This window comes from Gasterosteus aculeatus, chromosome 15 (genome assembly GCF_964276395.1).
Source record: "Gasterosteus aculeatus chromosome 15, fGasAcu3.hap1.1, whole genome shotgun sequence".
Classification (NCBI taxonomy): Eukaryota; Metazoa; Chordata; class Actinopteri; order Perciformes; family Gasterosteidae; genus Gasterosteus; species Gasterosteus aculeatus.
In genome coordinates this window covers 13,891,359-13,917,960 of record NC_135703.1, presented here as the reverse complement: position 1 = coordinate 13,917,960, position 26,602 = coordinate 13,891,359, and the positions used below count along the sequence as shown (strand labels likewise).

General features: G+C 44.7%; 1 protein-coding gene across 1 annotated transcript in view; it reads left to right on the top strand.

Moving 5' to 3' along the window:
* The window catches only part of lrfn5a (leucine rich repeat and fibronectin type III domain containing 5a), a 74,676-nt gene extending 63,491 nt beyond the window's left edge, over positions 1–11,185 (top strand). The window contains exons 9-10 of the mRNA XM_078089806.1: positions 8,941–9,214; positions 9,327–11,185. Of these exons, the coding sequence (XP_077945932.1) occupies positions 8,941–9,214; positions 9,327–10,199 (1,147 nt within the window). The 3' untranslated portion in view covers positions 10,200–11,185. The remainder of the gene's footprint in view (positions 1–8,940; positions 9,215–9,326) is intronic.
* The last annotated feature ends 15,417 nt before the right edge of the window (positions 11,186–26,602 follow it).

Below are 26,602 nucleotides of genomic sequence, written 5' to 3'. Positions count from 1 at the left end.
AGCCGGGTCACGGCGGCGGGGGCGATTAGACGACCTTTCCCCCGCCCACCGCGGTCCCGCTGCACTCTGGGACATCGCTCAAAAGTACTTCTTTCTTTGCGTCTCGTCTCGTGGCATAACCCCCACATTAAGCAGTGGAGTCATCTGTGTGTCTCCGTGCTATCTGGCTGCTCTCTCGTCTTTAGATAGCAAATTGATTTCCATTCAGCACCTCGGCCGGCACAAAGCAGCTACCCATTGATTGTTTTGTTTTTTTCATTACCCAAAACACGGAGAAGAAAGACAGGAGGGGTTGGAGAGGGATAAAGAGAATATAAAAGAGCGAGACCGGGGAAGGACAAGTGGAAAACAAAAGGAGCAGAGTTGATGAGAGAGAACGAAGATGGATCCAACCGTCACAGAAAGGCTCCTTTCAGGTTCAATGAAAGCTTGTTGATTTACTCATATTGACATTTGCTCCCCTCCACACCTGCTCAACATAACGCTGTCGGGTTTGTTTTGTATCCTCCCTACTTTGAGCGAGCGTTTAGTAACAGCAAGCTTTAACGGGCAAATCCCCTCCGGTCATTTCAACCTCCTCAGCATGCGATGTTTGCCCATATTAAATGTAGTAGTCGTAATAAACATTTCTGTATTGATTCAACTCTCTATTCAGGTAGAATCGTGATGAATGTGCGCGTTTGAGACGTCGGCCTATTGTTTGATTGGTTAATTTGATGTTGCAGTATACTCTTACTCTTCATCGTTCTGCCCCAATCCAGTCCTTCAAATTAAGTTAGAGATTTAGTTATTTCTGCTTCACGTTGGTTATCATTTTACGAGGAACCATTTGTCAACCCATAATTTGCTTGTTTTGTTGAGCAGTCTTAAAGGCCCTAAAACACTGAACAACAACCTTAATTAATTGCACCGTAGAGTGAAGAGCTTGAATGCTTTGCCACCAGAATAAACATGTTTCTCACTAGTTGTCGAGTGCTCCTTGGGGGCCTGTTCTTCACGTTCATTTGCCTGCTTGAATGCAAACTGTAAATAACTGGATTCAGCTGTTAACCCCCTTCTATCACGGGATGGTCAAGGGAAGGCTTATGATGGCGTGACCTTTTACACATGTTACATCTCTGGCCGGTTTTGGCCTTTTAACGTTGCTGATTTTATTGAACAATCATCACGTCGATGGTGATAGTAAATCACCATAAAACGGCCACAAAGTAGAAAAGTCTCATTTTAGACCTATGAGCTAATAATCACCCTTAATTAAGGATTAAAAGATATTTATGTCTTCAGCAGAGTAATAAAGATACTAAACAACATAGTATTTAACATAAATGGAACATTAAAGTAATAGGACATTTCATATCAGTGATAAGGTACCAACATTCGCCTTGTATCATGACTTTAATTGGACCTTTAAGCGCTTCTTTCAAAGCAGTAGCATTTCATTCCTTATCACGATAGAAGTATAAAATACAACCCAGTTATGTCTTTTTCGCTCAACCCATTCAAACATTGGGAACCACTGGTCTAAATGGTATTCTAAACCAGGAGGTATCTAACGATAATGATGCTGATCATAATGACACAGAGTAATATGAAGGGCAATTAAGTGGCTGAATACAAGGCATTGAACACTGGAGTGTGTATTGTGTTTATCTGTGTCTAATGGCCTTTACAGTATCTGGATCAGATAGAAGAGATTTGGAACATGATTCAAGCCACACTAAGACACGTTGCCCATCTTCTGGCTTCATGTTCTTCGTCTGTCACAGTCCTCGTCCTCTCCGCCTGTTCCGTTCATTCAGCGGCTGTTTTCTGCTCCAGCAGACTCATCCAGCTACAGGGGCTGGTTGCCATTTGCCAGAAAAAAAATACACATGAAGCAAATTGTGGGGAAAGCTCCTTTATTAGGCTACACAACAGGGGATGTGGGATGAATGCAGGCCTTTAAGACCCCCCCCCCCCTCGTCTCTTAAGCTACGGCGTTGTTTATCCTTCTCTTTGTTCCCTGCAGCTCACGAATAACACCTTCCTGCCGTAATGTTTCAATTCACATTTTATTGCACCGTACACAATATTGTGTGCCTAACGTAAGATTGTGATTGTAAGTAGTCTGAGAGGTTTTAAACATGGGGGGGGGGCACTATAACAGCAATAAGGATGACTCTAAAGGGAAGGGGGAGTGGTAAAAGGAAGCAATGAGGGTAGTAGGGAAACAAACGGATCATAAAGGACATTATAATACAGCTAGATGAAATCGAGCAATCTGATTGGTTGAGAGTGAATCAGTAAACACTCAAAATGGGCCGAGCAGATGGAGGTCTACACCTGGACACAGATGGAGGTGAAAGGAATCCCGCTCTTCTCGGATGGACGTGTTCTCTGACACGAGCTCAGCGGTCCTGAGATCCTCGTAGAGCCACAACATTTTCCCTCAAAGAAGCAAAGCTTGGCTGGTTAATAGTATTCCCCCCCCAGCTAAGAGATGCCACTGATTTTAACCATCATCGACTGTGCCTTTTAAAAAAAGCTTGTTTTATTGGAAACTATAATGTTATGACAGTAATTAAACTGCTCCGTGTTATATTGTGTCTCATGTTCCAACCATTTTAAACAGTGGATGCATGGCTTGGCCACTAGCCAGGTGGCTACGATTTACCTTTTTCGAATGCTCTTCTCCCAGTCCAACTCTTAGCAGGATTTAATGGGAAAAAATGGACATGGGGGGGGGACAGCAAAGCACACCTGGCCAGGGCTCAACATCCCTGTTCCACCTGTCGCTACGAGCGCTGTGGCTGCTTGTTAACCATCAGCACAGGAATCAGTGGCCTTATGCATGTAAACCAGAGATAAGGAGCGATCTCCTGAAACGTCTCTGTCTGCCGTAGAGACTCAGGCCTATTAGCATGGCACAGTGCCATCTGCTGTGTAAGACACTATAGCGTCCAGGTCAACAGTAATGGGACGGGATTTGAGCTTCCATTAATCCTCTTCTCTTTAAAGCTAAATACCAGTTCCTCTTAAACGGTTTGATTTTACTAGAAGAACGCCTTGGAGTGAGGTGGGGTTCGTTAAATTGTTGACATGATTAGGATCACTATCTAAAAATAGTGCAAGACAGAAAGGAGTATTTAGGATTAGAGTCAAATGTTCTTTAGTCCGGAGCTGCAGGATTGTGTCAGACAGAATTCTGTAGTTTAGTTAAGTTGATGCTTGGCACATTTATGCCAAATCCGAAACACTCGTTTATAACAATGTTAACTGATAGTAACAACATAATCATTATGTACAGAATCAAACTGTGGCCGTGGTAAAGCAGCGTCGTCCTGCAGTCAGACGCTCCGTGGTTCTGTCCCCGGTTCAGGATTCCATGTCAATGTGTCCTTGGGCGGGACACTTAACCCCAAATATTTCTATAAGAACCCAAATAAGCATTTGGAAGCAAATATTCAGTAACCAATTTTAACCTCCACTGACTATAAACTCATCACTCACACAACCTTCTCAGAGTTTGTATCATTTTCCATAATTTAGTCTATTACATTACATATTAGCGTGAGAGCATGTGGATTGTACATGTTTATAAAGTGCCATGTAAAGAAATGTTTTTTAAAACCCATTACTCCTTCTGCATGTTTTCTTTTGCTCGGCTTATGTGACAAAGTTCTTCATGTTCCAGGCTATTTAATTTAGACGTGTTTGAATCGCAGTATCATGGGAGGCTTTAGCCAGAAGCTCTGAATAACATTTTCTGAAATAATTGGACAACCTATTTTTATTCTATCCGTGACCCACATTTTGGTCGCATCCCTGTTTGGACAACTCTGCATTGCTATTTTTAAATGCTTCCTCAACGTTATCTCTTTCATCTGTTGAAACACACTATTGAAAGTAGGTAGTTTTAACAAAGGAACCCACTGATATTCGCTCCAACATTATACAGCTCAACCAGCTTAATTATCAGCTTGGTGTGGGATGTTATTTTATAAAATAAGAAGATATTACAATACAACGAAGATGTTGTTTTTTTACAAATACATTTCCCCAGATATGAGGGTGGAACCATCTGACGACAGCGTCTATGTAGCAGTTGTTGTTCTTCAGCTTTCAGAAATATCACCAGTGGTTTTCTCATGGAAATGTTTACCTCCAAATCCTTCTCTATTCTAAGCATGTTGAGTCCATGTTGGCTTGAAGACTCATTCCATTCTTAATGAAAAGCAGTTGACAAAAAAACATTTTATGTTGTCGTATTTCTGCAAATACGAGCTATAACGAGTCAATTATTTATCCTTAATATTCTCCGTTGTATGGATCTTTGTCCCAATCTCAAACTATTCCATTGAGTCAGTCAGAATCATTCAGTAAACTGCCAAAGGGACACAATGATGTAATATGGGTAACACACATTTATTGATGTGAGTCTCAACAACACACACCAAAATCTAGATTTTATTAAGTGCAAAAACAAGATTCCCCTTCAGCCACAGAAAACCACTAATACGAAGCCCAGAGCAGTGAATACAATTGAAAAGCGTTGGACGTTGCTGTCACAAACGGTCTGACTGGGTTCTGCTGCTGGGGGAGCCACTGACTCATTAGAAGCCTTATCGCGCGGCTCCAGCTCGACCTGGAAGCCCTCGCCTTGTCTGTTCAATCATTATCTGGAATGCCCCCCCCCCCTCCACTCCTGGAATAATTCATGTTTGAGAACTGCAGGCTTCGCCCAATATTTAATCAAGGGAATTGGCCTGAAAATGGTACAATCTGGTATCATAGTTCGCTGTTCTGCGCATGGACGCCATCATTTGTCTACACTCAAAAAGTAGAGGGAGCAACTCCTGGAGGCCCGAGTGGTCTTCTTGGCTTTGCAGTGAGGGAAGCTAAAGTCCATCAGCACGCACACAAACGCTCACGTCCGCGCACGTGAAGGTGTACCAGCATGCGCCGGTGTATCGGTGCCGAACGTTGGCAGGACGCAGCGACGGCCGCTGGAGGAGACGATTACTGTAATGGAACACGCACATGAACCAACACACCTACACACACACACACACACATACATTAGTACACAAATGCATACTCATTGAGGGGTTCGCACAGAGACACTTTCTCCTGTGTAATGAAGGCGTAATGAAACCTACACACACACACACACAGGCGCCCTGGGCTGAGAGCTTGGCAGAGCAGAGTAGATAGATTAGTGTAATAGTCTCGGCCAAGGCAATCATCTGCTCACTGTAGGGCTTCAAATACTGGCAGCAAGATCCCGCTCAGACACAAAGAAATGAAGCACAATGACTGAGTCAGTTTAGATGATTTCACAAACCCGACGCCCCACACGTCCGGGGAACAATCGGCTGCGAGGCCAGAGGAAAATCCACTGGTTTGCATGACATTTTTTATTTTATTTCTATACACATTATCGATCTCACGATGCTGCATTGTATCTATGAATTATGAATGACGCAGCTCAGCTTACACGTTGATTATGAACACCGGCTATGCGGCGAGTGTTATTGGCCGCAGCGTCCGATGCATTCTGCTGAGAGACTCATTTGGGCCGTGTCCAGGACAGGAGGAGTCATGTAGCTAATGGTTTCTTGGAAGCGTATGTGCCTGAGAGCAGAGAATGTGATCTACTCGCGCGGATATGCAGGGAAGTGGCAAACAAACCCTCAAGCAAGGGACGTAAATGCTGCTTCTTCAGTGGATTTTCAACCCATTCTGGGATTTTGGAAAATGTTGCACAAGGGATTGACCGTGCTGTTTAAAATCATAAAAGTCTGCCGTCACGGTAAACAAAGCACACTAATAGACACCCAGGTGACCTATGTTTAGGTGGAAGGGGGCTGCTGTGTACCTCGTGTAGAAGCAGTTCACAAGACAATAATGCACAATAATAACACTATGTGGACATGTTAGGTAACAGTCTCCCTCTTTCAACCATTAACTGGAGACCGGACGAGGGACGGAGGGGTCCGAGGGGTCCGAGAGGTTGTGATTCTCTGCCCGTTAGAGAGGTTCAGGTAGATTTCAAGTGGCGTTAATGAGAGAATATTATCTTAAATGTTCATTCTTCGCGCGCACACGCTTTTATATCAGACTGTTCTTTATTTGATTCGACAGGCAGATTTTTGTCTACATAAAGACATCGATACAACGGTTGGCTGCTGCAATTTAAATGGAACTAAATCACTGCGTAAGTTACAGATTAATGCGACGTTCCGGAACTTTGCATTATAAATGATCTCTAAATGGACCTTGTTGAATTTGAATTGATTACCCGTGTACTTGGTGAAGGCATGTTCCAAAGAGTATTAATGGGCTGGTAAAAACTGAGCCCTGTTGTAGAGCGTGATAACGTTTAGGCCTGCAAGAAAAAGAAAAACGAGATATATAAAACCAACCCGTTATTCAACAGAAAGATATCGATGCTTAAGCTAAATACAGCCACCGCACATCTGTACACACAAATGAAGCTCAAGGCCAAAGCAATAATAGGGGAATGAGTCTCTGTCAGTATTCAGCCAGTAAGTATTCATGTAAATATGTTTCTAAAGGTGCTTTTGAGTATTGAACACACTTACGGAAATGTATTTGGTACAAAAGCCTGTGTTGGTAGTGACGCTTCAAGACGCCTCCTGCTTTGCTCAGGTGTGATTGGCCCATTCTTCCACACAAACAGTCCTCAAACCTTAAAGGTTCAGTGGGCTTCTTGTAAGAACCCTGTTTTTTTAGTTCTTTCCTTTCATTTGGATTCAAGTCAGTTGATCTCTGAAACTAATGGAGTCTCCTCGGCTGTGTTTGGGATTATTGTCTCGTTGAAATGTCCACCTTCGTTTCCTCTTCATCATCCTGCTAGATGGCACCAGATTTTTATTAAGAATATCTCGGTACAGTTACATGAAGTTTGCTGAAAAACAGCCCTGCACACTGCATGACGTTCCCACCTCCAAACCTCACTGTTGTTCTGGTGTTTTTGGGCTGATGTGCCCTTTGACCTCCAAACATGGTGAGCATTACGACATCCCAATAGCTCAATTTGGCTCTCATCTGACCAGACTAAATCCTCCCAGTATTTCACAGGCTTGTCTAAATGTTGCAGTAAACATGCGTTTCCGTCAGTAATGAAGTCTTGCTTGGTGCATGCAGGCCATGGTGGTTCAGCGCATTACTTTTTTCTGCTAATTGCAGGTCTTTGTGAAGGTCTCCACAGGGGGTCTTTGGCTCTTCGACATCTCCTCTCATAATTCCTTTGACCCCTCTGTCAGAAACCCTGCGAGGAGCACCTAACCCTCGCAATCCTTCTGTAACCAATGCCGTCAGTATGTTTGACGGCGCTTTGCTTTTGTTTCTTGTGGGACACCTTGGTAATGAGACACCTTGTTATAGGTCATCGGTTGGGTCTGAACCAGCTGATGTTCATTTGCACGAGAAGGGGCATCAATAGATTTCTGCTCATGTCGCACCTCATTTTCATTCATGTTCAATACTTTTTCTGCTGAATGTATGAGTTAGCTGGATTGTTACCGACATCTGGTCAAAATGTCAACACCACCTTTAGAACCATATTTACTAAGAAAAAGTGTGACGTGTTCGCGCTGTACGTACATGCATACAAATGTAGCTGCTTGTCTTTCAGCTTGTTTTTTCCAGCGACATTCGCTCCGATCATTAACCCGCAGACTTGAATGTCACGTTATGTCTCCCAACACCACAACAAGAGCACTGTGAGTGTGTGTAGGACCAAGGTTCACCACCCTCGTGATGAGAACATCACAGGAAGCAAAGAGGAGAACAGTCCTGGTCACCCAGCGTTCAGATGCCCCGATTAGTATTCATGGGCTCACGTAGATGCTCACACACACCGACACACACACACACCGACACACATTCATTCCACTATGGGCATACCAAAGACCTACCACTACATTCATTGCCTAGCTCCTAATAGGAACCACCAAACTGCACCGTGAGTAACCTTCACTCATCTCAAGCTCTAAACCAGATGCTTAACCCGAGCAGAACAGCCCTCCACTCCTCTCAGCGCGCGCAAGGCGGCCGGCTGTGAACCAGCCGCCCTCTTTGCTTTTAATTATGAATTGCATTAGCATTTTAACGAGGGAACCCAGGAAGGCTGACAAGCCCTTTTTATGGAAACCAGCACAAATGTGCAAATCATCTCGTAGAGGTGTGAAGTGTCCACCGGCAGATAACCAACTTCCCTCCAAGTGGCAAAGCACCTTTTGTGGAAAGCAATATCCGGATTCATTTATGATAAACGATGTAATTGTTCTGTGGTCTTAGTGAATTCAGCACCCAGCTGTACAGAGTGCAGCTTCGTGCATTAACTCCTCTTCTCTGTTGGGCATTTCGTGTATATACCCTTCAACACTTGAATGCCTCATTACTTCTGGTGGAAGGTGTAAATGTTGAGCAAACAGCATGTGTTTATGCTAATCTCAGATGCAGACTTCACCCTGACTGTATTTACCTCATTTACCTTTACCTTTGTATTACCCAACAGGTAATACAAAAAAATGTAGGATGCTAAAGCTGTTTAAGAATGACGTCTTGAAATGTAGTCTAATTGCATGTTTGTGAAAGGTGTCGTAGGAGTATTATCGCCCAACCCAACATTTTGGAGTATTTTGGCTTATTTTTTAAGCCCCTAACTTCACTATTTCAGTTCAGGTTGTTGTTTTATTACAGCGAAAACACCACTATACATCCGCCGTAGGAACAAACGGCAGGTGAGAAAAGTTCCATATGTCCCACTTGGTTGGAGGACTCCATGGGTCCACATGGGAGACCCATTTGACTGCTGCATTCCTCATTGCACACTGTTCTCCCTCAAAGGGTCTCTCCCCCGTTGATGCTGTCACTGATTACATTGTGCTCCCCGTCTGTCCCTACCTCTCCCGACTCTCTCCTCTACCACAGAATGATACCGCCATCCAGCAAGAATTTTCTGGTCAACAATCTTGCAGCAGGCACCCAGTATGACCTCTGCGTTCTGGCCATCTACGATGACGTCATCACCTCTCTGACAGCGACGCGAGTCGTTGGCTGCGTGCAGTTCACCACCGAGTCGGAGTACATGAGGTGTCATTTCATGCAGTCTCAGTTCCTCGGCGGGACAATGATCATCATCATCGGAGGGATAATCGTAGCTTCGGTGCTAGTTTTCATCATCATTCTGATGATACGGTACAAGGTGGGTCTCTCTCTCTCTCTCTTTTCTTCCTGAGGCACGAACGAATAAGCTTGACAGCCGCTCCCACAACACGTGTCGACACCTCAAAGTTTCCGTCTGTCTCCCTCCTCAGGTCTGTAACCCCGGCGATGGTGGGAAAGGCGTTTCACTGTCGATGACCAACGTTCACTCCCAGACCAACGGGCAGCAGTCACAGGGCTGCACCGTGACGCCCAGCTCCTCTAAACACGCCGCCATCGGATTAGACGACCTATCCGCAGGCGCAAAGAAACGGAGCGGGGCGGCAGGAGGAGGAGGAGAGGTGTGCAAGGATACGATAACTCAGTCGTCCGACTCGTCCCTGCCTGACTGCTCCACGACCACGTCGGTCCTCAGCCAGCCGTGGGGGGCCAGAAGTCCAGCGGACGAGGAGAGAGCTCGAGCCGGCGTCACGTCGCCCAACGGCGCCACCGGTTCACTGACCAAGACAAAGCGCAAGGCCGAAAACCTCGCCTCCCCCTCCCCTCGGCCTCCTTCCTCCTCCTTATCCACGGCCTCCTCTGCTCTCCTCCCCTCGACCCCTCTGGAGAACCTCAACACCAACCGCAACAACTCCACCTCGCTTAACCAAAGCCCATCTTCCTTCTCCCCTCCCACTTTCTCCTGCCCCGGCGCCTCCCAGAGCCCCTCCACCTCCAACCGATTTAGAGAGACCCCCATCCTGCGCAGGGCTCCCCGCGCCGGCTCCTCCGCCTCCGCCAAGTACCAGACTCTCCCTGTGGAGGAGGCAGGGAGGAACAGGGCGAGGAGGAGGTACTCGCTCAGTGAAGGAGGCTCAAAGACTCACTTGTCCCACAAGGGGGCGGGCGGAGCATCCAAAATAGGGCGCACAGTGCGGAACAAAAGGAGCCAATCAATGAGCGGCATTCTGCTCCAGAAAGACGGGGACGGAGACTCAGAAAAAGGGCGGTGCGATTCGGACTGGATCTTAGAAAGCACGGTTTGAACTGGAACGAGGCAGCGAAGCACACGATCAACTTTGAGTCAGTCGTATTTGTTCATCTTTTGAATGTGTGAGGTTTTGTGTGTTACTTTGAATTTCCCTAGATGTGTGCGCGTGACGGCTGATGTGTGTTTGTGTGTTGTTGAGATTTTGGATGTGGGTTTCTTTGATGTGTGTGCGTTGGAACCTGTGTCTATACATGCTTGAAAGGGGGGTCGGATCGTGTGTTCCTGGGTGAAAGTGAAGGACATATTTTTATTTTTCAGTCTGTTTTTTAAAATTATTTTCATGATTTTTCTCTGCAACACTTTGTTTACGGTTGTCGTTTTTTCACCCAAACCGTTTCCAGTGGTTCAGTCAGCGAGTGGAGAGCTCGCCTTGTCTCGTAGCGTTGAGTTGTCTCGTTGGTTCCACTTTATAGCACAAAACAAGACAATGGGCTCGCCACATCATTTCCCGATTCACACTCACCGTGTCTGAAAATACCACAAAAAGGGAAATATTACAGGAAAAAAAAAAGAGGAATGAAAAATCTATCGAAAAACTGCAAAGCACACCGTTCTCACGCTCACACGCCCACAGGACCACAGCAAGAGAATAGCAGTCGGTGCCTTCTTTTGCACTTACGAACCCTCTGACAGATAATATCTCCCGTTTTAGGACTCGACTGTGCTCCCCGAGCGAGGAACTGGGACCAGAGAGAGTTCACACAAAGCCTTTCTTACCTACGGAGGAATAAAGGCGTCTCTTGACACAAACTGAGACAGAAAGCAACAGACAAATGAAGACTTTAACAGACCTCTTATGAAATTGATATTTTTTAAACAGAAGAATGAAAAAAAAAAAAAAACTAAAAGCCGTGTGAGCTTTGCACTGACATTGGTATAATACAGCCTGTGTGGGTCACAAGCTCCCGCAAAGATTCTGTACAGAAAAAGACAACATGTACTGTGTTGTTATGTTGTGTAAAATAAAAAGGGATCAAATGAGTTGAAATGTGAAACGTGTGTTTTATGGACAAAGTGCCTGTGATGTTGTTTACTCGATATTTGCATATTAAACACACGTTGTCTCCAGCATCAGTCCAGTCAAACTGCTAATAATGGTTGTGACGATTTTCAGACCGCCGCATAATTTCTCTCCAAAAAAAAGTAATCAGTACTGGAAATCAGGACAGACGGTTGGTAGTTTTCAATTAGAAGAAAGATTTATTTTTATTCATCTTTTTGTGTCTACACACTGTCTGGCTTTTAAACTAGTGGAGAGAATCTCGTTTCCAAACATCCCACTTTCTGCTGCCTGCAAAACACTTTGGAGAGCGTGACGAATCCTACGAGGCCTTGACAGTGAACGCCAAGTATCAAGTCCCATCGGATGTGTTATTGGCAAAAAATGAGCTACTTTGAATGTACATTACACATTTGGTATTTGATTTATTCAGTTTTTTCATCAGAAGGAATCACAGGGCCGAAGATGTGGGGTCCACACTGCTTAACATAAAATGATGCTACCATTGACCAGCACCTCCAGATACAAGGCACCCTGGGGGCCACGGCCAGAAAGGGGGAGTCACTGTTAGTTAACATCAACGCAGGGAACCGATTCGATTTGGAATCAAATCTCGGATATTTGTTTGACATAAAACATTTGTGGCAGGCAATTGCAAAATGGATGTTCTAACGGTTTCAGGCGGTGCTGTTTTAATGAAGTAAATTGAACTGACTGAACTGATCATTACTGAGTTTTCCGAGCATATTTTAAAGTTTTTTTCCTGCGGTGGCAGCACCTCAATTATTAATAAAAAAGTCAATGAAACGTAAGTGCCTTATCCTGACGAAGTTATTTAATGAAAGTAACGGAAATACGAACTTGAACTCCTGTGGGAATGAAACCAAAATGACCCCCACCTACCGCACTAAGATTGCATTCAGGTTTTCTGCCTGGTTTTGAATTCCAATGGCTGATGATGCCCACAGACATCAGGTCAATATTTAAACGGCAACCCGAGTGGCTCAACAGTCATCTGATCGGCTGAGAGGGGAAACAATTGTCCACTTTGCCTCAGCAGCAGGTCTGTCCGACACAACCAGATGAGGGAGCGCGCAGTGATACCGTCCTGACCATGTCAATAATGTGCTGCTTCATGCCCCCTCTCCTGACCCTCCATGTGTTTCTTAAGTCGTTAATGCTCAATGGTAATAGGCTTTGGAGCTCCGACTGCCGCCTTCATCTTCCCTCAATATTATTCATGTGTTTTGGGGACTTTGCAGTCTTCTGAATAAGGTTTCAAATGAATATATGAAGCTTTGTTGGGGACTCCAGAGTCAAATGATCCATGAGCAGAACCAGGGGGACACCACTGATCCAGTAGAAGGTTGAGTGATACGTAGACCATTAGAAAGAAGGATTAAACAAATGAGATGTGAAGGAAGAGAAGAGGACGGTCCAGAGTTTGCTTCTATTTGAATGTTCGCATTGAAGACTTAATGTGAGATCTGCAATAGTCTGTTGAATACTTTAAAGGGTATTTAAAGTCCAATCATTTTTAGTGCTGGAATCAAGGAATTGTAGTTATCATACTGATATTTTCAAGACTTCAAGACAATTCTTTGAGTCGTGCTATAGTGGCAATTTTACACAATATTAACTTTTTCACACATTTTAATAAATACGACTATTTCAACATGCTATCAATTCACTGTTTCATGACACATTATAAGACTATTTTCAGTTCATGACATTTTGTAGTATACACCATGACTTTATATTTCTTTATATTAGAAATCTTTTCATGACTTATAAATACCACTTTACTATGACTTATTTGGACATTGGCAAACTATGACTATGACTATGACTTTTTTTCCTGACTTTTACTGTCTTTATCTGAAATATTACAGTATGTCATTTTTATGACTATTATTGAGAAACCGTGCCATGACTTTTTCCAACGTATTTTTCTACTAATTCTTTATCATCTTGTCATACATGGAGCTGGAAAGTATTTTAATGGCATATAAAAAAAATGTACTTCCACCATTTTAAACAGACTTGACAATGTCCTCATTTGCTTTTACGTTTTGGACTCTTCTATAGCTTTAGTCAACACTTTTTTTGACAGAAATAATTTCAAAGGGTCTGGCTACAAAGGACCGACCTCTTCGGCTGGAGTCCCGAGTCTGAGACTCATCGGATCATTTCATCATCGGTGATCATCCCGGCAGCGGTCGGCCTTCGTCTCAGCTGGACCATGACGATTCACCTCACGCTTCACGTGTCAGGTGTCAAACCAGCCAAGGAGAATCCGCTGTCTGGTTTCCCGCCTGTTTTTACCCGACACCGGTTAATCATCAGCCCCAAGACTACTTAAGCCCCAACCGTTCACCCAACCTTCATCAGACAATCAACCACCAGTTTGTGTTACCCAGTATTTCCTGAATTGTTTTAATGTGCACAAGTTCCATTCCCCTCCTGCCTGTTCCACTGCAATGTTAGACTTTTTGTTGTTCATGCTGTTATTGTTGCCAAGTTTTTTTCTTTTGTCTGTTTTCGAGTCCAGTTTTCTGTTTTGTGTTAAAAGAATAACTTAGTAAGGTTATAAAGTCTGCAATAACTAATCTTGGCTGTGTGGTCCCTCGAGTCGATTATCTTATTCTTTACACTGTTCCTTTGGGGACTGTGGTCTTGTTGTAAAATGACCTGAATGTGTGTATGTGCCTGTTTCAATGTCTTTTCCTTAATTGCATTCATTTCATTAATAATAAATGCTTCCTGTTTTATTTTGTATTTTCCCTGGGTTAACTTCACTTCCTGCCCTGGTGTGTTTTCTCCGCCCTTTCTGTCTGCATTGTCCCCGCTTGTTTCCTTCTGTGTCCTCCCCAGTGTATTTAAGCCATTTGTGTCCCTTGTCTCCTTGTTGGTTCATTTTTGGTGAGTCTTTGGTTGTCTTAGTCCCTGTTCGCCCTCAGGTGTTTATTTCGTGCTACGTCTGCGTTTTCAGTTTCCTGTTCTCGAAGCCTTGGCATTTATGTGGCATTAAATGTCAGACTGAGGGAATAAAAGGGAGGTTAGAATCACAGGCCTAATGTGGATCAATGGATTGTTCTGGAGGGTAAAATAGCACAAACATGTTTGTGTGCTTTAGGAGCACAATTATTGTGCCGCTCTTCCTGTACTCATGAAGCCAGAAGGAATCTTTAATGAGAGTTTCTGCATGTGTCGGCCAACTGTGAGGATGCGTTTGTGCACAAGAGAAAGAGCGTCAGCAAGTTAATGTGTGTGTGTGTGTGTGTGTGAGAATTAGTTGGAACGTCTGTATGTCAACGTCTAATGAGTGAAGCAAACATCACTTTGACATCCCTTCATAGGAAAATAATAAGATACTTTTTTGAACGGGATCCTATTAAATAAGTGTAATAAGTTTTCGACATTCGTTTTGCGATGAGCAAACGGGGCTGTACATCTTGTTTTGCTCTGGCAAGCGTTAGAAGTATGAGGCAGACTTCAGGAAAAATGAACTAATCTAAAAATGTCACCCATGCTGCAAAACCTTACATTAAACATCTTCAGAAACCTTGATGTGTCTTTTTTTTCTTATTTTATCTGCATGCATTTTATGACAGAGAAGAAGCCACTAAATCATCATCAGAATAAAAAATACGGTCTTGGAGATGAAACGTCATCTATTATCTAACATCCTCTTTAATCTATACCAGGGGAAAGAAATACTGCTGCTGTATGGAAAGTCCAACATTAATTCAATGGATTTGGGGGAGATTACGAAGAAAGAGGTGGTGAGGTGTGTGTGTGTGTATATATATAGAGCAGAATCAAATTCGATATTCAGGATCACCTCGCCTGAGAAATCTCAAGGTAACATTGGGATAGCTCGCCAACTTAATCATGGAGGTTTACTATGCATGTCCTCATATCAGAATACGTTTTACAATCACTGTAGAAAAAGGGAAACCACATCAAGGTCCCCATAAACTGCCTTATTTCAGAGGAGATACTATGGATGTTCTTGCTTTGCTGTACATGTATGACTCCATTAGGTTTGTATTAGTTAATTTAGTATTTGTAACACCGTTTTCATGACAAGTTCAATATTCCTCAAATAAATACAGTAAAACAAGCAGATAATACAGATTCCCATAATGTGTTCAACCTTATTCAAACACTAATGTATTGGAAATGTTAAAAACCCCAAATATAAATACGTATTTCTTGGTTTTTATGTATTTCACTGCCAGGATTGGTTCTTTTGAAGCTGTTCTGTTGTGCCCCTGAAAACAAATACACACTGTTGCTCTGTATTGTCCCGACCTCTTGCAGTCGAATTTCTAACCAGTTAGTCACACAGCCTTAAAGTCATGGACGGAGCATGAGTGGTGTGGAGTGAGAGAGCGCACTCCTTCCTGCTGGGTGGAGGATGTCACATTTGGTGACGGTGCTCAGCGCCAAATACACTTTAGAGGCTTCGAGGTTTGTTTTAGTATTTGGGTAAAGGGATGATGGGAGGAGGGAGGTGTTCGTACAAACCCTGTGCCACTCCTCCATCCATTTCTTCACCCCTCTTTTCCAAAAATCCTCAAGTGAACTCTCTACTGCAGCACCGGAGGACAAGACTCAAATAATACACGCTGTCCAATTGTTCAGACATTGTTTTTGCCTTATTTGTCTTATCAAGAAGGTGTGGAAGGGATGCAAATAAGAGAAGCACCGAGGCACGGAAAAGGAAGGATGCGAACGGGACGAAGGAAAGAAGTAAAAAGGTTGTAATTCATATTCATTGACGGGTGAAAGAACTTGAGCGAAACGTCTGGGCTGCTAAGAAAGATAATTTCCAACACATTGGCCTAAGTGTCGTCAACACAGGCAGATGTCAAAGATAGATAGTTATCGGCGCCCTGTTGCTCATGCAGGTCAGAACTGTGGGATGACTGTGGGTGAGTGGGGAACACGGTCGTCCTCCAATCAGAGGCTTGTCGGTTTGATCCCAGGCTCTGCTAAACCCCCATGTCAATGTGTCCTTGGGCAAGACACTTAACCCAACATGGCTCCTGTAGCTGCGACTACAGTGTGTGGATGTTAGTTACTGATGGCAGGTGTCACTCTGTGTGGTTCTCCTGTCATCAGTGTGTGTATGGGTGAATGTCATGTAGTGTTAAAGCGCTTTGAGTGGTCAGAAGACTAGAAAAGCGCTATACAAGTACAGTCCATTTACCCTTTAACTGAAATTGGCTAGTGTTGTTGCTTATTTAAGATGTAGCAATGAGTTTTAACACCCCAAAGATTACGATCAAAAGCAATCATCATTTTGAGAACCCACTTCTGAGAACGTTATTTATTCATCTTTATGTGGATCCATTTTGATTTAGACATTTTGGACGTTTGATAACCAGCTAGCCTGGCTATATAAACATACAAATACACGTATTTACGTCGGTGAAGTCACAGAGGCCAACTTAGCCATGGAGGCCAACTCAGGCACAGAGGAGCAAGGTAGCGCTATCCACTGAGTGTCCACCAAGTCCCTGGGGCTCTGGTGGACAATTGAACATGTCTCGGCAATCCCTAAAGTCTTGAGACACCTAGATTAGAAAAAGAAAGTTGCGGGCCATCTATTACCAATCGGCTTAAATATAACAGCCAAAACATTCCTCACTGATCAATTCATGGAGGTTCTCCAGTATCATACATCTCTCACAGTTTTAGCTGTAATTGCACTGTGAATAAACTACTCCCATCATAATTATTATAATGCTTCGTATTGTAAGGGCAATAATTAATGTTTAGATAAGTGAAATCACCTTTAATTATTGCTTAGAATTAGCTAATGCGCTCGCATTTTCTATAGTGGTAACAAGACTGCTTTGAAAACCTTTATATTACTCGGATGAGGGTTTTGTTGATTATTAGTAGTTGGTGTTGGTCGTTGTACCCTCAGACTTTGACAGTTTACATTCTGCCAAAGAGCCTCTGGATGACTGTGAGAAACATTATGGTTGACTGTATAATCCCAAAGAGAGAAACTGTACGTCATGCGGATCAATGAGTAGTCGCTATCGCCGAACCCCTCGTTCCTTTAGCCTGCTTGTGTGTGTCCCCCATCGGATGTTTAGTGGAGGTAAACAGACGAGAGGTGGGAGTGGAGAGTTTGGTGAGTTTGATATAAACTACCATTGGGGTCGAAGAACCCTCTTTTCTTCTAATCTATTCGAATCAAGCATCATTTTCTCAAAACAAGGCAGAGCAAAAGTGTTTCTCAAATGATCCTTGGCAGATCCGCAGATGTTGAAGAATTCAAGGTCCTCCAAACGAATCGTCAGAAAAGTGAGAAGGTGAAAACTTGGTGGGAGAGAAATGGGAGAACACACTGTATTGTGAGTTGAATAAAGCGTGAAAGGGGGAGATGAATCAATTGGGAGGGGGGGGGGGCACAGAAGGCAAAATATCAGAAGTTGAAGTCAACGCAGGCGGTCTCTCTCCCTTTCTATTTCAAAAGCTCTCTATCCTGCAGTCATTTCCTAAGCTCCCCTCCCAGTCCGCCTGCACACACATTCCCTGCATCCCAGTAGTGCAGGCAGTGTTTTCCAATTCAGCCGTGCACTCCAATCCCTCCCAGTGGATGGATGAGAGTGACTGGTAAGTGGGAAGATGTTTAAATAGAAAGAGCACCCGGGGGAGGGGAGGGGAGGGGCTACACTGATGATTCAAAGGGAGAAGGATAGAGGAGGGAAGAAAGACGCATGAATACATGTATTTTTTAAGAAGAGGGGAGTGTCGAGCAGCGAGTGATGGATAGGAGAAGAGGAGAGATAAAAGAGAAATTCATGTTTTTTTAAACGTGGCAAAAGGGAGGGAGGGAAGGAGACGAGGGGAGTTAAAAGAAAGGAGGGATCAAATTGTTCTTCACTGGCCACAGGTTACATTCAGGGCCCTGAGGAGGTTAAATGTTCCACCAACAGAGATGAAAAGAAACACATGAGTAGCAAAATAAAAGAAATATATAGAAAAGGAGATTTTAGTTTTCTTTGTGGAAACATTGGACTTTAATTTCATTGATAATTTTATAATGCGATTCGTAATATTAGTAACACATGTACCCACACTCATATGGGTAAATATGGATAAATATACCACACGCATACAAGCACAAATAGTGGGTTCAGCTGTTGGTCAGCTGCTGATAAGCAATGTGTTTGCTGAGTATTAGTGATGCTTCCTCTGCCAAGGTTTAGCTTTCTTCAGCTTCCTTCTCTTCTGTGTGTGTGTGTGTGCGCGCTCGTGTGTGTGTGTGTGTGTGTGTGTGTGTGTGTGTGTGTGTGTGTGTGTGTGCGTGTGTGCGTGTTCCCGCATGTATCTCGGCGCTGTTTTTTTTCTTCGTTTTTTTCTGTTGCCAACAGCAGTAATTATTTCACCATCAACACACATGCACACACACAATCACACAAATGAGTGCACACCACTATTAAATACATGACCTGGTTTGAAGCATCATACTGGTGCACCTTTCATGCAGCTAATAAATCCTACCAAGAGTCTAAATCTCTCCGCTGTATTTAACAAAAAGCTCCTACTGCTGCTGAAAGATTAACTTACCTCACAGTCAGAGACTCCCATTATTTTCCCAAATCCGGGGAAGAGCTCATCCCCCCCGCTGCTCTGTCCTGACATCACAAATCATGCCGAACAGAAGAATAGAGCAGCTTTCCTGACTTGGCTGGGCTCATAGGGTTTTTTGCAAGTTTCATGCAAGTCACATACATCTTGTGAGAGTAAATTAAGAATTTATAATAAATAAACATTAAAGCTGAATATTCATAGTTTTAACAAAACTGAGGCTAACTAGAGGCAGGCTTCTGTTTAATTAACTCATTCCCTGATTTTTTTAATGTATCAGGCAGGTTTTAAAATCAGCACCGCAACCAAAATACCAAAAAGAAACCTTTTTCAAGCTAATGTGCAGTGGAAGAAAATGTATTGGTACCAGCGTGTCTGGATGGTCCGAGCTGCTCGTGTCGCAGCTCGACGCCACTTCTAAAAGGTTTCGCTTATAAAAGCTTACCGCTGCTTTTAGTGTGAGAGTACGAAACTGGTCCCAAATGTACTGTACATATCACAGTGACAGCATCATTCACAAAACACTGCTGAAGCCTGAAGGAACATTTGGGCTTTGAAGAATAAAATGCTCATTGGAATCAAAAGAAGCGTTATTTGGGCGAACCAATTAAGCTCTACGTCACACTTACAAAACATTACATCCAAACTAGTTGATTTCCACTGTCGCTGTTTTCGACCTCCTTTCATAATCAGCTTTTTGTGCTCTCAACTAATGTGCAGCACCTGTAATGACTGAAAGCGGCTTTTAGGAACGATTCTGGTTTCTTCCCGCCTCTCGGCGTGTCCATCCACTTCAGCAGTTGCCTTCCTCTCTGAATTACAAGCTGCGCACGCTGCATGCCTCTATTTGTTTTGAGTGGTGTAAATAAAATGTTTGTCTTGCGTATTTGTCGGTGCAGTAAGCCTTCCTGAGCTCACGCTTTTCAGGTGGCATCAGGAATATGACTTAGAGCGGCGTGCCGGATAAGAGGATTAAAAATGAGGGATTACAGTAATGTTGATTATTATGTGGATTATGGAAACTCCATATGAAATCAGGAAAATAAAAGGAAAAGAATGAATAGGTTAGAAGTGTTTCGTGAAATATGTGAGATTATTTTGTGCCTTCAATAACTGATGGAGGCAAAACAAATGAAGCAACATTTGATTGTTGTGTTATCTCACTCATTTCCGCCGCAAACTGTGTTAAAAATGTTTTCTGTTTCATTTTGTGTATCCAGTATTCATTTAGTGTGTGAGTGGCGAGAGAGAGTTGTCGTGTGTGATGGTGTAGTTACAAAAAAAAGTCTGGAAGCAGTCCAATCAAAATATCATAGACCAACATAACAACATTTTTAGGTATTTTTCAAGTGTGGAACTCTCTGTTTTACTTACTTTCATTTAAAAATCTGTGAATAACCGTGTAACAAATGACGTTACATGTGGCAAGAAAACCGACAAAATATATTTTGTCAGATGAGCAGAAGTCACGAGTCAACATGCAGCTGACCAGGCAGTCACCTGTACACCTATTTGTGTACCGTATACCTCCACCATTGTTCAGACTTGGACTTGTAAATGCAGAAACCCACTAAAATGCTTTGGGAAGTTGTCAGTGCTTCACGTTGGGACTTCAGACAGAAATTCCATTGATACGGTTGGATTAATCGGGCAAATGGAAGAGGCGTCACTTGACTTGTATGTTTTTGGTTTCATTACGAGGAAGAAAAAAGAAGAAAAAAAGAAGCATTTACTTGGAATCCCCAGCTAAAGAAATGTTGTAGTTGTGTAGTAGATGAAGAAGGAGGATCTCATGAGCAGCACTAGGAAGTTGGTCAGATGTTCATGGTTTAGAAGTAAGGTTGTGTGCTCTGATGTATAGTGAAACCCCGCCTACCACATCTCATAAAGACATCTGGACACAGACCGATGCTCGTTCTACTGCATGCAGGTGCATTAGCGCCGCCTGAGGCATCTACTAAAAACGTTTTGACTTTATCACCCTTTTACTACATCAGAAAGCAGCGACTGCCCCGAATGTTACGCTGAACAGATCAATATTCATCTCACATCATTCTCTCTCCTTCTTACTGTCCCCGGCCTTGACTGCTGTGACACAGCAACACTTGCTGTAAATTACAACGTGGCAGCCAATCAAACACGAGCAGAGACCCTGGAGTGGCAGCGATAACAAGTTGGCTTTCAAAGAGTGTGTGTGCGTGTGTGTGTGTGTGTGTGTGTTTCAGTGCCAGCGTCGGCTTGTCTGGATACTTCCATTCTGAAGTTTTGTTGAGCAGAGACCTTTGACTTGAGATTGATCTGTTCCAACTTCTGATGGCCGGCAGCTTCTTCCTGTTTCCTCCTCTCCTCCCTCTCCACCTCTTCTCATCCTCGTCCCCTTTAAATCATCTGCTAACGTTTTTCAGATCAACTCCTCTGCACCGCTTAGGTTTTATGATTTATGATTGTTATTAAAGGAAAGCTGGATTCCGTGGCAGGTGACAATTTCAAATCTTGAAGCGGTACGGCTCTCAGGTGTTCTGTTATCTCTACTGAGTCAACACAGCTTTAGCCTGTCATCTGTGTCGTATTTTTTTCAGTGTGCAAAAAAACAAAAGATCAACTCCAAATCCTGTGCATGTGACGGATACATTACAATTTCATTTGTTCGAATCAATTTAATTTCTCCTCGATTTCAATAGCTTATTTTTTTCAGAACTTTCTGCCGATGCAACATATTTCAATATCTGAGCTCTCTGTGGATATGAAAATAAAGTTGCAGGCTAAAATAATCAGAATAAAGTCATCATCTAATGAAAACAAAGTCTCATGGAAGGTCCTCATTCAGGCAGGCTGACGGGCACAAAACCCCTTTTTGGTGTCTCTGCCGGTGAGAGAAAAGTTAAGTCAGTGGCTTTTGCAATGCTCTTCATTGGAGGTAAAAACTACCCATCTGATTAGTCGTCGTGTGGCTTATTGATCGCAGAACGTTTCTCCTGACGCCCTCCATGAAGTACAGCTCAATTTTTTCAATCAGAAGCATTTTGGAGAAGGGAGACAGGCGTAAACATTTCAGAGGTTCCTGTGAGCATCAACCTTGAAGGGAGTTGACAGCTTTCTCTTTCTCACTGCAAACCATATTTTGAATCCCTCCTTCAGCACCTGTTTGCAGCTGCAATCTGAAGTGGAAACATGAAACAACATCTTTACCCAATGTAACAAAGCTGGACTCAAACACAGCAATTCCATTGTGCCGGCTAAATAGGTTGGTGCTCATCTTTCATTGAATAAAGCTGAGCAGATAGGGATTTGGTTTTACTGCCTCCTCTTTTGCTTTCGTTCTCTTCTTATTGACCTCCAAACACACATTAATTGTTATTTTCTTTTAGCCTTATCTTCCAATCTTCTCAGCGTCAATTCTTTTCTACAGTGCAGATAAATGAATGCAACAGATCTCATTTTCTTTTCCTTTACTCGTATTGTTACATTTTAGAGTCAACCAAATGTTGCTTCCTTAAATGTAAAACGTGTTATTTTCCCATGTAGATTGATTGAATATTAATACACAGCAGGTGAAAGGTATTATGACTTATGTATTTCTTTTGGGCTTTTCTAGTATTCTGAACCCCCTGTGCACTAAAAGTCATTCACTCTTTCCCCCCTATTTATACACAGGTGCTACCACGCCAAGGCGCACCTGCCCATCAAGACCCTAACTAATAATTCAAACCCATCTATACATTATTCAAACCTCTATACACCCCATTTGAATCCTCACTTTCCGTTGCCGGTGAAAGACTTTGGATTAAGAGGGTTAAAAGACAGACAGTCCGTCTGTCCAATCAGAAGGGTCCGTCCTCTGCTTCCTGCTATAAGGCCCTACCCTTTCCGTAGGAAGTTAATGGCGTTGTGTTTCCTATTTGCCTTTGTGTTTTGCACTTCAGGGCCACCGTACATAGCTCATGTTTTCTCTCCCTTTGGACGTCTCGATGTATCTCCAAGGGTCCGTTCACACCAGTAATGCGAATTTCCCCGTTGTGTTACTCGCGGGAGTTTACTCGGTGGTAAATTTGTGGTCATTGGCATAGGAGAGGGGGCTTGGCCACCAACCATCAACCATCGAAGAAAGACGCACTATTTTGCGGTTGCTCAGTACTTGTTTCTGGAAGTCACAGGTCTCCCGGGAAACTAAACCATTGGCTTCATAACACCTTACAAAGGAACCCCTTGGGTATCATGGAGGAGTAATTAATGCGTCAACCACACCTCGCCTTTATTCTTGCTAAAACAGGCAACTACTAGTTTTCTGGCAGAGCCTTGTGTTCATTGATAAAACATACACATTAAAGAGCTGCATTTCCCTCAAGTCATTAGCTTGCCCCTATACCTGTTTAATTTTTCTCTCTCCCATGCCTCTTTTTATGAACCTTGGTGTTGTATTAGTTTTGCACAAGTACCCTTAAAGTAATGAGGACTTTCTAGCTTTCTAGTGTTAATTCACCATCTAACTTCTTTCTTCTTTGTGCTGCTCTTCTTCTAAAACCAACCATCTCAAGGTTATATAGGAGGTGAAAATCCCATTGTACCATGTGTTTTTGTGTCAGGTCTTAGAAATCTCCAGCAGTTAAAGTGTTTTGTATAATATTGGATGGAAGAAAAAAAGTCTACCTCTTGCATGGATGCACTGAATTAAAGCCCATATTAAATGTGTATACTGTAATTAGTCAATTACCGGTGTCAATTAATCTTCTTCATTATCCCATCTGTAGGTTCCGACTGGTTCAGCCGGGCTTGGTTTCATCTGGATATCTTTATAGTAAGATGAGTTAACAGGAAATGAAAGCATGATGTTGACGCTTCGGCGATGGATTTCTTTCTGTGGGGATACGGGACAGGGTCACAAGGGGGAGCCACAGTAATTCTGGAGGTAGCGGGTGGGACTCTTGTTCTCTCTTCTGTGGTCTAATCAGATTGATGCAGGGCAGCTGGGAGGAGTGCACTCATCGCTGGCAGCTGCTGCAAGTCTTCAGGGAGCAGTTAAAGAGGGACATCTTTCAGAGGTTCGGCGCCGAGGGATTGCCGAGTACAGCCTTCCAGACACGCGGTTTCCTGGGTCCGGAGACTTCAGTGGCTTCCATTCCTACGTCACGAGGGAGACACGGGACGCCGCCGACGACGGCGGTGCATTGCCGGAAGGCCTGAGTATTTGAGTTGTCGTTTGGAAAGAGAGACAATAAATACGCATTTTGTGTTTATACTTTACCTGGTTCCGGTGTTTGCTTTTGGATCCCTCTCACGAGCCGTGATAGAATCCCTCGGCCATACAACATGGATCCAGCAAACCCGGCATCCGTGCAGGAGGCTCTCAGCGCCCAGGGAGCGATGGTGGGGAGGCACGAGCAGATGCTGGTGCTGATGATGGAGTCCTTGGAGAGGCTGAATCGACGGATGGACCGGCCTGGGACGTCGGGGGCTGCGGCATCGGGAGGTCCGGATCCTCCAGGGAGAGAGGAGGACCAGGGTCCGACCAACGCCGGCAACGACCGGGAGCCGCGGGTTCCACTGCCAGAACCGTATGCAGGGGAAGCCGGGGGGTGCGGCCGCTTCTTACTGAACTGCGAGCTCGTGTTCGACCTGCAGCCCCGCAGTTATACCACCGACAGAGCCAAGATAGCCTTTTGTATGAATTTGTTTCGGGGAAGGGCGGCCCAGTGGGCGACCGCGTTGTGGGGGGGTCAGTCCTCGGCGTTGAGCTCTTTCGCGGGTTTTTCTGAGGAACTGCGACGTGTGTTCGACCACCCGGTGCGGGGGCAGGATGCTTTGAATAGGCTGCTGTCGCTGCGGCAGGGGTCTGAATCAGTGGCGGACTTTGCTATCTCGTTCCGGATCCTTGCCGCCGAGAGCGGTGCCAACGAACACACGCTAAGGACCATTTTTGCGCGGAACCTGTCGGAGACCCTGAAAGACGAGCTGCTCTCTCGCGACGCCACCACCACTTTGGAGCAGCTTATTTCGTTGGCAATTACGATGGATAATCGCATTCAGGAACGTGAACGCGAGCGGGGGAGGCGGCCGTCGCGTCCGCAGTTCACGGGGGGGGAGGTTTCGAGCCCGGTTGGGTCGGGGGGGGAGTTTTCGGGAGGCGCGGGCGAGCCGATGCAGTTGGGGCGGGCTCGGTTGACTCCGTCCGAACGCGAACGGCGGTTTAGTCGTCGACTGTGTTTGTATTGCGGACGCGCGGGACATTATGCTAGGAACTGTCCGGAGTCCCCAAACGGGGCTCCTCACCAGGCGAAGAGGACCTCCTGGTGAGTAACGCAGCGTCCTCTACTATCCCATCCCGTATTTCCATTCCGGCCATTCTACTGTTTCATTCCCATAATCACTCGACCACCGCCCTCGTGGACTCCGGTTCTGATGCTAATTTTATGGACGAGGGACTAGCCGCACGGTTGCGAGTACCGTTAGAGACGCTCGAGAGCGCCAGGGCAGTTAACGCGCTAGATGGTCGACTGATCAGCCGGGTCACGCATCGCACAGGCCCCCTCACGCTCCGTATATCGGGAAACCATTCAGAAACCATTCAGTTGCTAATTATTCCGTCTCCGGCGAGTCCGATCGTGCTGGGTCTCCCGTGGTTAAAACTTCATAACCCCATGGTGGATTGGACAACTATGGCCATCGCGGGCTGGAGCGTGGGGTGTCATGCCCGGTGTCTGCGGGCTGCGGGGGGAACACCAGCGACGTCAGTGGTACCATCACTTCCTCCAGACTTATCCACGGTTCCGTCAGTCTACCATGACCTTGCGCAGGTGTTTAGTAAGGACAAGGCTTGTACTCTGCCACCGCACCGACCTTTCGATTGTGCGATAGACTTGCTCCCGGGGGCTCCGCTGCCCACTAGCCGTCTTTTCAACATCTCCCGCCCGGAACGGTTAGCAATGGAAAAATACGTTCGGGAGTGCCTGGACGCGGGTTTCATCCGTCCTTCGTCCGCCCCGTTAGGCGCAGGGTTCTTTTTCGTTGAGAAAAAGGACCACTCACTGCGTCCGTGCATTGACTATCGGGGCTTGAATCGAATCACGATAAAGAATAAGACTCCATTGCCGTTAATCGACCCGTCATTCGAACCCCTCTCTCAGGCGCAGTTTTTTACCAAGCTGGATCTCCGAAACGCCTATCATTTGGTTCGTATCCGCGAAGGTGATGAATGGAAGACGGCCTTTAACACGCCCATGGGGCAATTCGAGTATCGGGTCATGCCGTTTGGGTTGACAAATGCCCCGGCCGTCTTCCAGTCATTAATGAATAATCTGTTTCGGGATATCACCAGTAGCTTCGCTTTCATTTATCTGGACGATATCCTGATTTTCTCCCGGTCCCTCACCGAGCACCAGCAACAGGTGCGACTGGTGCTGCGGCGACTTTTGGAAAACAGGCTATACGTTAAACCCGAGAAGTGCGAATTTCACGTGGCGTCGGTTCGTTTCCTCGGGTTCGTGATTGCGCGGGGGCAGGTGGAACCGGATCCTGATAAGATTCGAGCGGTAGCAGACTGGCCGATCCCGGGCACGCGGAAGGACTTACAGCGGTTCCTGGGGTTCGCAAATTTTTATCGCCGGTTTGTGAGGGACTTCAGTAGAGTGGCCGCACCTCTCACCGCGCTAACATCCACCAAGGCATCCTTCTGCTGGACGCCAGAAGCACAGGGGGCGTTTAGTAAATTGAGGTCTCTCTTCACCAGCGCCCCTATTCTTAGGCACCCTGATTCCGCTCGGCAGTTTGTGGTGGAAGTGGATGCG